At 37.8% G+C, this 14,231-nt stretch overlaps 1 protein-coding gene across 5 annotated transcripts in view; it reads left to right on the forward strand.

The window, feature by feature from the left end:
• Positions 1-14,231, forward strand: part of SPECC1 (sperm antigen with calponin homology and coiled-coil domains 1) — an 894,647-nt gene that overhangs the window by 647,004 nt on the left and 233,412 nt on the right. For all 5 annotated transcript variants that reach the window (XM_044054506.1, XM_044054507.1, XM_044054510.1 and 2 more), the window contains one exon: positions 11,190-11,365. In XM_044054506.1, coding sequence (XP_043910441.1) covers positions 11,190-11,365 — 176 coding nt within the window. The remainder of the gene's footprint in view (positions 1-11,189; positions 11,366-14,231) is intronic.

Here is a 14,231-nt window from a genome sequence, read left to right on the forward strand (position 1 = left end):
CAAACGTATACTAATATTTTTTTAAGTCTGAATTTAGTGCCAGTATTTTTTCCCATACATTTACTCAGATGTATTCATACAGGATATCACAAAATCAGCCTGTCTGGGTATTTTTAGACTTATTTTTTGAAGTCTAACATAGAGTTAAAATGCTTCTTAACTACTATTCATTGTACTGAATGTTTAATGCACTAAGAAAACAAATGCGGTAGTTTCTGCTGTAATTCTAACGGGGCTCGTTTGGCTCAGCTGTTTACCCTGGTTACAGACCACCCGCTTTCCATGACCTGTACATGTCAGAATGCTGGGATTTTGCCAGCTCTTCACTTGAGTTACATAAAACTTTTGTTTGTATTGAGGTTTGATATTGGAATGTTATTGTTTCCTGAGAAGTATTCTTGATTTCCTTGTGTCCAGGCATTTAGATTACCCATTCTGCACAGTATTGCCTTCTCTATGGTTTTCAGTCTGCTTAATTTGCCATACAGACTGTAGTGCTATGACATTTTAGCTCTTATAAATTGAAGCACAGATTTTTTTTTTTTGAATTGGAGATAAGAAAAATGTGTTATTCATTTTGTGCTTATTATCTATTACTGTCAGTTTTATCAGAAAGCACACACTGCTTTTTGTGTTGTTAGCTTTCTTCCCTGTCCCCAAATATTATTTATCTAGAAATGCCATTAGTGTATAGGTCTGCTATATTTAAGGACAACTTCCCACAGATGTTACAGTCCAAATGTCCTAAGCTAGCTCTGGTCAGAGAAGAAGGGTCAGTCTTATTCTTTTATATATAAATATCGTACGTGATGAGACCCTAAAATGAAATGGTGAAGTGAATGAAGAATGAAGGGGATAGTTGTAAGCAGAGACTGGAAATACTTGGAATGTACCTTCACTTCGTATGTCCATACTCGTATTCATCCATGTGTATGCATCACACCATGGATATTAACTAGGCTACGGATTTACAGGACCAGGTTTGAATTTCAGAGCTAGTGCTTGCAACCCTGGGGACCGTGAACACGTTATCTCCTAGGATGTACAAGGACATAAAAGTAAGGCTTTTCCTAGCCACCACTATAAAATACTAAAAATGCTTGCTAGCACTTCAAACTAACCAGCACAAGTAGATAGATTTATATCTTATGGACTGCTTTTAAATGACAGAAATTAAGCTGCCATAACGTAAAAGTATGAAGGGTGTTTCTTATAGGGACTTTCTAATACCTCTCATGGAAAGGAGCTTTGCATTGCCCTACCATCGTCAACTAAAAAGCATAGTGCTGTGGGCTCGGTATCATTGCTAATGAAGGCCTAGTGTTTGATTAAAAGCATGTCAACAGTTACTGAGTAATATTGGTATCTTTATATTTTTATCGCTTTTATTTTATTTCTTAATGTCCTCCTGCATACTTAGCATAGTACAGTCTTTCTAGTTTAATCACGTTCACTGCATTATTGATATTTTCTTGTGTAATTTGCATGAATGTTCATTTTATTGCCTTGGGCTGAGAAAGAAATTGGTTACAATTGATCAGTGTTTTGTCCCGGTAAACAAATTCAAAATAAAATAAAACTAAAAATAACTTGCTTGAAATATTTTTACTGAGACATAGTATTCTGTTTCAGATTTATCATCTTTTAATATTTTTCCTATTAATTTTTTTTGAAAATGAGCTAAAGTGAGATATTTACTTCTGCTTTATTTTCTTGTTTATTACCAGCAGTATGTTTTAAATGGCTCACTCACCTGTTACTTTTAGTGTTTGCATATATAGCTAAAGAGCTTGCATGCTGATTTACTATTTGATGTTTTTAAAAGCAGTCAGTAATTATCTATTCTCAGTTTATTTCCCCTTCTTTAATGCAATACTTATTTAGTGATCGGTAATAACTGGGATGACTAAGTCGCTACATGACAGGTGGCATATTTATCCTGATTATCCCTTGTAGTATCGTGACCTCAGAGGCTGACTCTGACAGCAGTGTTGCTTAGGAACTGCTCTACACTGATGGTCAGATTGTTCATCTGTGACATTGTGCCTAAGGGCATTGTTAAACTAATGTAGGACATTTAAGTACACTCGTCAGTACCTAGAGTGTGAGCTGTTCCAGATAACCAACTTCATCTTCTCATGTAGATCACTTTCTGAAGTGCGGCAGAAAGAAAACCGCCTCAAAAGTTTTAATGAGCTACTACTTACAGTTTGATTTATTTTACCACAGTTCTCTTGTGGCTCTAGTGTCTATTTGTTATTCTAGGCCCTGTGCTGCTGCCTAAGATAGTTTGCTACGGTACCTAAATGCATCAGGAAGGAGCTGAAAGGAGTCAATTGAAGATCCTTGTCTCAGAAATAAAGTAGTGTAAAATCTCATTTTGTGATATCCTGGGGCTTTGCAAGTACAGGGTACTCGGACAGCTGAACTCTTTATCATCGTGTTTGTTTCTGGCATGGGAGGAGGGCATTGATCAGAAGAGAATGTATGAGTTAATTTGCCATTCACATACCTGTAATGTGAATATGTAAAGATGATGAATTAAAAAGATCCCTGTTAACCTGAGTTTGTCCAATTGTTGTAGCTAGCCACGTTTGCAGCTACTCAGCCCTTGTTCCATCTACCCCATCCACCATCAAAAACATCTGGTCATCTACATTCCGTTATACCCTCTCCCACTGACCTCTTTGTGAAACATTATTTCTTTAAGCATCTTTTGAATTATGACCCCTTCTAACTTCCACCTGGGCTTCTTTGCTACACCATCCATCCTTTGCATTGTAACCTCATACTTTCTTACCTGCTCATCAGTCACACTGCGGTGCATAGATACTACCATTTCTGTACCCCTGGAGGTGAATCACATTGCTACTGGTCACTGTATGGTATTTAGAAAGGCAGAATAATATAATGGGAGTGTACCCTAGGACCATTGCATAGTCAGAAAGGGCTTTTTATAGGACTTTGACTAAAACTGCAGGACAGGGCAGATTTAACAGTGCAGTGATGACCTTAATGGATGGACAATCTTGTGATGCTCACAGTATAGTATTCAGTTATGTTTTCTTGTGATTCAGAGTTCAGATTCTATCAAAAAATATTTATTTCAGGTTAATTGGAAGCAGCCCCATAATTCAGTTTAGAACTTCACAAACCTTCACTTACAGGATTTTCGTCTTGATTTGTCTTTGACCAGTGACCATTTCTGGAACAGTCAGGAACCACCAGTACATTTCTGTGGGGAGAACAGACCTCCAAAGCTATAGTGAATCTTTTTTCATTCTGGAATTAATAATGAATGTTCAGCATTCAGACTGCATCTTACAAAGTCTCCATCAGAAGTATAGGCTAACAGAGGACTTTCTGAGCCATGAGTTTAATAAATGTTTAAGGCCAGATCTCTTTATGGAAGTGATAGATTGACACGGGGATCATGGAGCATTACTTTATCAAACTACATATATCAAATCCCCCATGCTTGTCAGTCTTCCAATTTGTACATGACAACAGCTCTCCTTTTTTCTCAACTTCATTCAATGTCCTCCTCATTTTCCGTGCAATCCTTTGCACACTCTTTACCAGCCTGCTTTCTCTTTCTGTATATGACCATCAGAACTGGACAAAATGCTCTGGATATGGCCTTACCAGTGCCCTGTACAATAGTAGGATGACGTCATTGTTTCTTAATTCCACTCTAACTGTGCAGTCAGAAGCTGCTGGCTTTCACAGCAGCCCTTGAATGCTGCTTTGAGTGATTCAGCCTAAGGCTGAATATAACCTGAGGACCACTTCAGTCCTGCATCTTCCCATATTTGCCCTTTCTAGCAGTGACATTCTTCACAGAGTTGCCCACCACTGTGCATAAGCTTGCACATTGTTGCATAAATCCCCCCATGTGTATGTCCCCCACAATATCAAACTTATAGTGCCCTCATCTCCTTCTGTAAATATTGAGGTGATAAACCATTCAGCACTTTTGCTTGGTTTCTTTTCCAGTATCCTTATAAACCCCCTTTCCACAAGCCAGCATTTCGCTGTGTTATCAAGTGTTCCACAGTTTATCAGCATATAATACATTGATAATATACCCTCTAAAAGTAGACCCAGGGGTCAGGGATCTGAGAATTCATGCTGACGGTAACCTGACCTTTGACCACCACATGCCTGTTGTGATGGGAAAATCATTCTGTGTTGTACAACATATAAGTAAGGGCATGACATCCCAGTTCAAAGAAGTCATTGTTCCACTGTATCTGCCCCATCAGACCAGCCATTGCGTACAATACACCCTTCGGCATGTACCTGACCAGACACTTGAAACAGTTTGAAATACTGTAAAGGTTCCTCACAAAAAGAATACAGTGAGTAAACAGCCAGTATTTTTTACCTCTTCAAAGCCATATCCCTATACTTAGTCTCCTACAGACTGCTGCATGGTGATCTATGCCTAACCCACAAGACATCCTTTGATCCCACACTGATAGTTTTGTTGCATATCTGCAAATTAAATTGCATCATAAATACCCATTCAAAGAACCTAAACCTCATCAGCAACACAAACATGACATGTTGGAGGGACAGACATGTGTCTCAAAGATTACCCCTTCTCTGGAACAGGCTTCCCATCCATGTGATGTAAAGCTCATCCCTAACCCTATTCAGATGTGACTTGGACCAATGGATGGGAAATTGTAAGTTTACCCCTAGCTTGGACTTATGTCACTAATGGACAGAGGCAGGCTATGAATGTTTGACGTATACAAGCTTGTATTGTACTGGTAAAATTCCTTAGGTTATTGACACACGACACATGGCAATATTTTGGTAAATAAGGGAATGCTTGGCTAGGCTTAGAATGGCTGTTGGGCCAATAGCGTAGTAACCACCTATGAACCTATAAAATATACAGCACTTAGGACGTATAAGGAAACATACAAGGGAAAATACTGTAACATATACCAATTAAAATAGAAGGAAGAACAAATGGTATTCAAAAAAGCAAAGGCCCAGGCAGAGGAAAATATAACCAGTTTTACTGAAAACTGAGACAAAATATTTGAACATGTATAAAGGAGTAAACAGCAAAGACATGAGATACTGAATTATTTTTGCTCTGTTCTCAAGGAAGAACAGAATTTTGACTTACCTAAAGCAAAACAAAATTAAACAAAGGTACTTGTGAGGTGTAGATGAAATGACCAGATGGGCAAACAAAACAAAGTAAAACAAAACTAAATGAAGGAACTGTGAGGTGTAGATAAAATGACCAGACACACATACAAAACAAAACAAAGTAAAACAAAACTAAATGAAGGTACTGTGAGGTGTAGATAAAATGACCAAACACACCTACAAAACAAAACAAATAAAACAAAACTAAATGAAGGCACTGTGAGGTGTAGATAAAATGACCAGACACACCTACAAAACAAAACAAATAAAACAATGGTCAGCATAATAAAAAAATAGCTATTAGACATGTAGCTAAAAATAGTGATCACTTTCATAAAAAACTAGCCAGTCTGTTAAGAAACCCTGACTCAATGACATAAGTAATGTGAAGCTGATATTAAGAACTAGATTACTAGAGCATGAGGTAATGTCATGAGACACTAGAACACTGGAGCACTAAGATGGTGTCATTAAACTTAACTGTATTGTAATTCTCATTGGATATAATGGAGCATATATCAGATATTACCAGGCTTTCTTAAACAGTTTGAAAACATTTTGCATGAAAATTCTCACTGTTTTTAGCTTCATGTGTGGTAGAGTTGCTTTATAATAGCCTACTGCAGTTTTATTTAACAAACCCAACCAGTAGAAATGCCCAGGATAAGGAGATTTATTCCATTACTTTCAAAAACGCATTCTGAAAGAGCGTAAACATGTGACGGTGCACAAGGTAATGGTGTCCAGTGGCATTCAGCCTAGAATTCTTAGAGAATCTCGAGAAAAAAAAATTCCATGTGCTAACCATGTTACTATATTATGGGGGGAGGATAACGTGCTCGGTGTCTACAAGAAGATAGATATAATTTTTATATTTATTACACTTTGATAACCAGATGAGTGGACTGGTCAACAGACCCCTTTCAGCCATGAACCAGGCCCAATGGGTAAAAATTGGAATAAAATGATTCTTCCTCACTAGAATGGGAGCAACACAGAAACTGAAAATTATAAGCCTGTTAGGTTAACATCAGCTGTAGGTGAAGTTATGGTAGGAAAGAATTCTACAATGTTTGGAAAAGTAGGAGATGAAGGACACAGTGGTGTATTGAATCACAACCAGATGGTCATGTGAAACAAAGCTAATATAGTTTAAGAACAACTTCTTCAGAATAAGCACACATTGCCAAAAGTCAAAAAGCAATTCAGCATGCTCTTTCTTCATTCAGGAACTTTATTTTGTGAAATAGCCCCTTGGCATATGCTTTTTCAGTTTGTTTCAATTCATACAAAGAAAAAGAAATCTCATTTTATATAAAATATTGAAATCACTGAATGCTCTACAGTACAACAAGTCAGTTAAGTAACATCAGAATAATTTCTTGTTAAAGGCAAAATCCATTCGCTTTAACAGTGCAGCACAATACGTTGTAACTGTTTAAAACATGTTTTACCTAGGAAGAAGACAGCTGGAGATGCAATATTGCACTGTAATATTTTTATTCATAAAATATAAGGGCCTTACTACCTTATAGTGATATTTTAAGGTTCTAAAGGCTTTGTAGTACCCAGAACATTTCTGAGGAAATAATTTAAGACATTAGAAACAGATTTGAAAAGACAAGCTAAACTAGTAAAACCTTTCGTAAAGCATATAAAAATAGTAGGGTTGAGAATCCAGGTAGGAAATGGTATAGAAGTACAGTAACACCCTGACAATGATACACATTTTGTTGCTACCTATGGCCCATATAATAGAAAATATTGCTTAAAAATTATCTTCTGTCCTTGACCCCTTAAGCAGGATATTATTTTTGCATGAGTCCCCCCAGAAAAGGATAATATTTCATGTAAAATAATCACTAACTGGTTGGGGTCAGCAAGTTTTTAAGTGCCATGGATATTCTATGTAGATGACGTTATCAAAGTGGGAAATGAATATGAAAAAGTTTAGGCCACAGTGTCCCTACTCCTTAAATCAGTTTAAGGTACTCCTGTGTTAATATCAAAAAGGTTTAGGCTACAATGTCCCTACTCCTTAAATCAGTTTAAGGTACTCCTGTGTTAATATCAAAAGGTTTAGGCCACAATGTCCCTACTCCTTAAATCCTGTGTTACTATCAAAAAGTTTAGGCCACAATGTCCCTACTCCTTAAATCAGTTTAAGGTACTCCTGTGATTTCCCCATTGGAGTGTAGAACAAACTATTACAGAAATTTCGTTTAATAATATTTTAGCACCTTGGGGACATAAGAAGAAAATGGAACATGTTGGAGGGATAGATGTGTATCACAGAGAATGTCACTTCATTAGAATCATCTTCCTCTTCACATAACCCAAATTATTTCCCTTACTCTAGTCAAATATAATCTGAAGAATGGATATGAAACCACAAATTCCACCATGGTTTAGTACCCTTGCCCCTTATGGATAGGAGTAACATGTAAATGTTCTGCCCAGCTCTGGGTTATTCATACTTAAATTACAAGGCTAAAAATGTCATCTTCATGGGACTTCAGGATTAGATTTCTGAAAATCCTCATCGATCAATTGCTCAGTCAGTGCCTATGAATCTGGTTTATTTATTAGACTACAGAATGCCTTTTATTTTTTATTACTACTTATCCATTCTGATTAACAGTCTGATTAATCCCACAGTTATCTTATCTGCACAACCTAGATCTCCTAATGGCTCCTTGCCAGGTTACTCCTGATGGAATCCTATCACTGGTTGGGACACCTGACTATTCAAGGAGTAGACCTTGTTGTAATTATTAGTAGTACAAGGTGAGTGAGTGATCCTTTAGGGTGATATGGACCACGTTAGCAAAACATTACATGTGCACAGAATCCATCAGCATCCCCTAGATTGGGGGAGTGGCATGTGCAATGACACATCCCACCACTCTCTCTGTTAAGTTGGTCATCAGCAGGGTTCTTGATCTGCACTAGGTATTATGCAGGTAGAAGTTTCCTTTGAACCCTCCCCCCAATGACAGGATAATCAGACATTAGCTGCTTCATCTTATTCCCACCCCTCTCACTGCCTCAACCAGCAGTATAAGCTCTTTCCCAGACTCAGGTTGCTGGTGCACAGAGAAATTTGCTGAGATAAAAAAATATAAGTTAATTTGCATTATACTGCCGGTCATACTTTTCATCATAAACTATGTTACAGTATGCACAGCTATGACCAGTACTGCGAGCCCATAGTGCAGCTAATTGACAGGCCTCCGTAACAACTGTGGCTGTCAAGTGCTGTAAAAATTACTTGTGAAAAGTAAAACGTTATGACAACACTTCACTGTTAAAGATATGATGGAAGCATCTGTTCAGGAGGAGAATATTATGTAAGAAACTCGTATGAATTTATTTGAATTCCTTTATCAGTATTGTAATACAATTAGTGTCTTGCTCTGTTTACATTATGGGTAGGTTTTGATCCCAGTTTGTGTTCTTCAAATATTTTTATTAATTTATTTTTCATACTTGTTTTCCAAACACTGCCACTAAATGCCCTTTAAACAATTCTGTTGCTGTGCTATATATTTTTCATATACTGCTGTGTGGTTAGCTTCAAACCTTTGATTTGGCATTCTCTGTAATGTAACATTGTTAGTGTCAGAACTTACAGTGTTTAGCATCTGTCTTAAAGTTGTGAGGTTTTTTAAATAATTTTCCCATCTGGCCTACATCCAGGGAATGAGTTCAGTATCTTAGATCTGCATGTTCAAAGGTAGTCCCGACATCTAATATGTGGGGCCCCTTCTCATTGTAATACAGGAGAATAGAGAAGTGAGTGCCAGCAGTAAAGGGCCCATGTCCCTACCATCCCACCCTCACTGCAAGAGCAACTGAAAATTGGAGTATATTATCCTTCCTCTTTGTATCAGCTTTTAATCTATTCAATTCTGTTTCTTAGTGCTAAGTCAGTAATGTAGTTGGGGATAAATCACACACCTCCCTTGCCCTGCACAGTATGTGGTCCACTGTCTCTTTGCAGTGCTTTGAATAACAATCTGTGGGAACTCAAAACCAGACTGGATTTGAATAACATTAAGTTAGCTTTTACTGGGCTGTATAAGTTTACTTTGTCAGTGATGTTATTTTAACCACACTAGTGAAGTATTTTCCCCACAATATTTTATTACAGTTCCTATCCCTCTACAGTTCAGCTCGGTCTTACTTTGTTTCTGACCATCTCTGAACCCCTTGGTCTGTAGTTCCTGAAACCTCTACAGCTTCATCCAGAAAACAAGAGATTAAGAACCTCTGCAGGTACTATTTAGTGTTACATCAGTAGCCCTGGCAGCTAAACATACTGATGGCTCTCCAACAATAAACTTAGTATAAACCTATGAAGCTGACCTGCAATAGCCATAGCCAATATATGATTCCTAGCACAGAACAAAGCTACCACCAACAGCACAATGCCATTATCTGTCTGCAATGCTACACGAATGCCCTAAATTTACTTTCTGACTGTGTTTATAGGCATGGTGGTGAACTGTAGCAATGATCATTCAACATGTGCTCTGATAAGCTGTACATTTTAATTAGATATTTTAAGCTGCAGCTGTCGTAGCTTCCTTTTATTTTATCACTTTATAGTATGGATAGAAGTACATTCATGTACTGTACCAAACAGTCACAGTTTGCATTATTATTATTACTGCAATCAAGGATGGGTTTCTAGCTGCACTAAAGGCAGATCCAGCCTTAAGAATAGGCATGTTAGGTGGTCACCTAGATGCTAGGCCTTTGGCACCAAGTTCCTTGGGATATGTGCATAAGCAGCAGAGAAGCTCACTCATACAGTTAGTTGTGGTGCGTGATGGATGTTTCTGCCGGTTTTTCTTAGTACAGTATAAGGGAACAGACATCCTAATAGTGGACCCGAATGCCAAAACTTGTTTCTTTCTCATCCAATTTTCTTTGATTTCTCTTGCCTGCATATATGCACTTTGCATCTCCATGGTTAAAGTATTGTCGCTGTCGAACTGTGTATTATCATTCATAATCCAAGCATCAGGGGCACATCATCAGAACTAAGATCACCATTCTGGCTGTTGTGTCTGTTTCATGTTACCTTCCCTTGAGTTTCAGCCTCTAGTGGTCAGTATTAGCCTCCCCACATCTAACTGTTCCCACTTGGAATCCTTGTAAACATTATAAACATATGCTGGTGCATTTACTGATTCTAGGGCTTAACAACACAGCACTAAGTGATAGCAGTCAATAGCTCAAAAGGTAGTGCACTTGCCTTTTGTACTAGAAAATCAGAAAACTATAGGTTCTGTTCTTGCACCAAGTAGCCGGATCACTTCTCCAAGACTGAAACTGCAGGACTGCACTCCTGAAAGTGCTGTCCTTTGGATGAGATATTTAAACTGTGGCTTCATCTCACTGTTAAGGGTCTTCTTAATTACCAAGAGGATTTATAACTAGGTGGAAGTAAAAGATCCCATGGCACTTATAAAAAAAAGAGTAGAGGAAGTCCCCCAGTGCCCTGGCCAAATTTCCCCTTGTCGATATATACCTTGGGTCACCCCTGAAAAAAAGAAATTTACCTAGTGGGACTAACTTGGTCAACAAATTGTAAATAAATAAATAAATAAATAGAACTTAGTACAGATATCAAGGCAGGACGAACAGACTGCATGAAAACTTTTTTTAACAAAATTAATTGTGCTTTGTAGTTCTTGCAATTCTGAAAGTTACCTCATTAGTTGGCTCTATTTTAGAGCCTATGTTATCCTATGGGGAGGATTGTGCTGGAAATTGCACACTGCACTGACTATGCTAGGGTAATAACTAATATGAAGTCTTTCTGCCCATGTGTCTTGGTTCTCATATTAGCACTGAGTAAATAAACCGAAAAGTGATTAAAGAGAAGGGCTGTTTTAATACTGATGTCTTGTCTGTCAAAACATGACAGGCTTACCTCACTTTTATTGGACATGTTACACTGTCACTTGGATGACATGTTGTTAAGTGAGTTGTCTTTATTTCTTCAGGAAGATACAGAGGAGTGGAAACGTTTTCAGGCAGACCTTCAGACTGCAGTGGTGGTTGCGAATGATATCAAATGTGAAGCACAGCAAGAACTTCGGGCAGCCAAGAGGAAACTGCAGGAAGAAGAGGAGCGAAATGCCAAACTGCAGAAAGAACTCCAACAGCTCCAGAGTGAGAGGTAGGCCACAAGGTGGCGCCATTGCTATGTCTCAGCATTCCTCAGTTTTGATGTTTCTAATAACTGCTGCTCTGCTTTGTATAGCTGCTACAAGCCTTGCTTTCTTTGCCTCTTCTGGGCTGACTCTCTTTTATGAAAATGTTTATTAGCCATCTGAGTGCTTAATTTGGTGAAGTGTGGCTTGCTGATGACATGTAGTTTCCCTCTGGAAACAAAAATCTGTGGGCAAGTTTTACTGCTGTATAAATGCAAGTTTATTTTACCCCTCTCCTCTTCTTCCCCTCCTGGACATAGTCCCATATTCTGTTCCTTTTTGCTTTTGTAACACTCATGATTGTAAGTTAGGCAGTCTTTACTCTGCTTTTACACAGCTTACCCCAGTGCCCTTAATGAAACATAACAGTTCACTGGAATGTCATGCAAAAAGAAATTTTTCTTGGCAAAATGTAGGGGCCATCTCTTCTGACATTAGGATAAATGTCTGTACAAATAAGTAATAAAAACAAATGTGGTATGCCTCTCTTATAAGCCTGTGATGTGCATACTACACTCAACCATTATTGTTTATTGTCACTTTAATTACTAAAGGGATTCATAGCCAATCACTGTTATTAGCTGTTGCACAAATGACCCTACTGATTTATTTATTTAAATAATTTTAAGATTTCTTTACTTCTACTTTTTCCTCACTTTCGGCTATATGTGGAACATAGCGGTTATATGGTACATTTTAGTGGTCCATCACGGGTTTTATAGTACAGCTACTTCAGCTTTACACTAAGAAGCACCCTTCATCAGGACCTGTGATTAGTGACTAGTGCTATGCAACACAGTAGTGTTTGATTACAATGAGCAATGAAAATGTTCTTGAACTCTAACTGTAGGTATTTTATTAAATGTCTTTAGAAAGGTCTTGTAAAAGGTTTTGAGCTTAGCAGTAACTGATAATACTTCATCATTTGATAATTAAAAGAAGGGACAGTAAGTTACCAGCCTTTTGTGTTGTTGAAAGTGAACCTGTTGTGCTGCTGGGTCATTGTACAAGCTTCACCTTTTGTGATATTGTAAACTTTTCAGTAAAAAGTAAATGAAAACTCCAGCCAAGCTAGAACTTCCACTGAATGACCTCTCAAACCTCTTGTATCAGAGGCACATGGGATATATGCAAATTACCCTAATGAACATCAGGTGTCTCAGCTTTATGACGATTCTGAATGCCCATGACTTTTTTTTATTTTTAAGTCATTTTAATGGACAGTTTCAGGTCAATAAAGCCAAACCCCACTAGCTGTGGATATGCATATTTCGGCCTTCTTATGACCTCATCAGCACAGCACAAGCAGAGTGTTTGAAGGTTGAAATATGCATATCCACAGCTAATGGGGTCTGGCTTTATTGGCCTGAAATTGTACATTAAAACAACCTAAAAAGAAAAGAGTCATGGGCATTCAGAATCGCCATATAGCTGAGACACTGGATATTTATTAGGGTCATTTGCATATATCCCATATGCCTCTGATACAAGAGGTTTGAGAGGTCATTCAGTGAAAGTTCTAGCTTGGCTGGAGTTTTCATTTAGTTTTTACTGATTGCTTTTTCTGTGTGACCTTCTCACTCTTTGTTTTAGTTTGTTAGTTGGGATATTTTGTAGTTAGCCTAATGGTAATGGACATCAGCTGGGTATAACAGCCCTGTGTTTCTTATGCTTAGTCAAACACTCCTCTTGTGCTGTGCTGATGAGGTCATAACAAGGCCGAAATATACATATCCACAGCTAGTGGGGTTTGGCTTTATTTTTCTGAAATTGTCCATTAAAACGACTTAAAAAGAAAAGAGTCATGGGCATTCAGAATTGCCATATAGCTGAAACATTGGATATATATATTAGGGTAATTTGCATATATCCCATATGCCTCTGATACAAGAGGATTGAGAGGTCACTCAGTGGAAGTTCTAGCTTGGCTGGACTTTTCATTTAGTTTTTACTGATTGTTTTTTCTGTGCGACCTTCTCACTCTTTGTTTTATATTGTAAATTTTTGAAAGTGCGGGCAAAATAACAAAGCAGAGAGATAAATACGTGGAATCAGTAAAAATAGATGCCTTAACTGTGTCAAAACTGTAGATGCTGTGAAACTCTTAACTGTATAAACTGGAAATACATAACTGGCTAAGTATACTAGGAACTTCGAAGAGATCTGGAATCCAGTAACTTACTAGTTACTGACATTATAGTGTAGATAATCTGAAGTATCTGTGAATCAAGACTGAAAAACATAGTGTCAAATGGGGTTTTATCTTAACAAGAAGAACAGAACGATTCTGACAAATCTTAAAATTAATAAATGTATTCTTAATGGAAAAGTAGTAGAAATAGTAGACAACTTTAGCTTGCTTGGATCAATAATCAGTAATGAAATGACAAGAAATCAGGAAATAGGATGATGAGTTATTCTTAGCAGTATGGCCAGAAAGGATTTAGTTTAGATCTTCAAGTACAGAGAAGTATCTTTGCATAAAGCGATTCAGTTTATCCATAGTATCATATTTTTAATGATGTCGTGTGACTGCACAAAGTTGGACAGGAAGAAGACTGACTGCTTTGAATTATGATGTTGCCAAAGAATAGATTGTGTAACAGGGACTGTCCTAAACATTCCCTGGAAGCTTAAATGGAAATACTTTGGACATTCCATCCATCATCAACCCTTTTCCCAATTTGCACATGGGTTCAGGGTGTCACTTCAGCATTGACAATCATCTTGAGCCAAGGTTTACACCGGCGAATGGCTAGCCCTGCCACTGTAGTTCATCCTTACCACTCACACACACACTCACGCCTATGGCCAATTTAGAGGGCCAATCAT

The sequence above is a fragment of the Protopterus annectens genome, chromosome 13.part0, assembly GCF_019279795.1.
Source record: "Protopterus annectens isolate FY-2018-M chromosome 13.part0, PAN1.0, whole genome shotgun sequence".
NCBI classification, from domain to species: Eukaryota; Metazoa; Chordata; order Ceratodontiformes; family Protopteridae; genus Protopterus; species Protopterus annectens.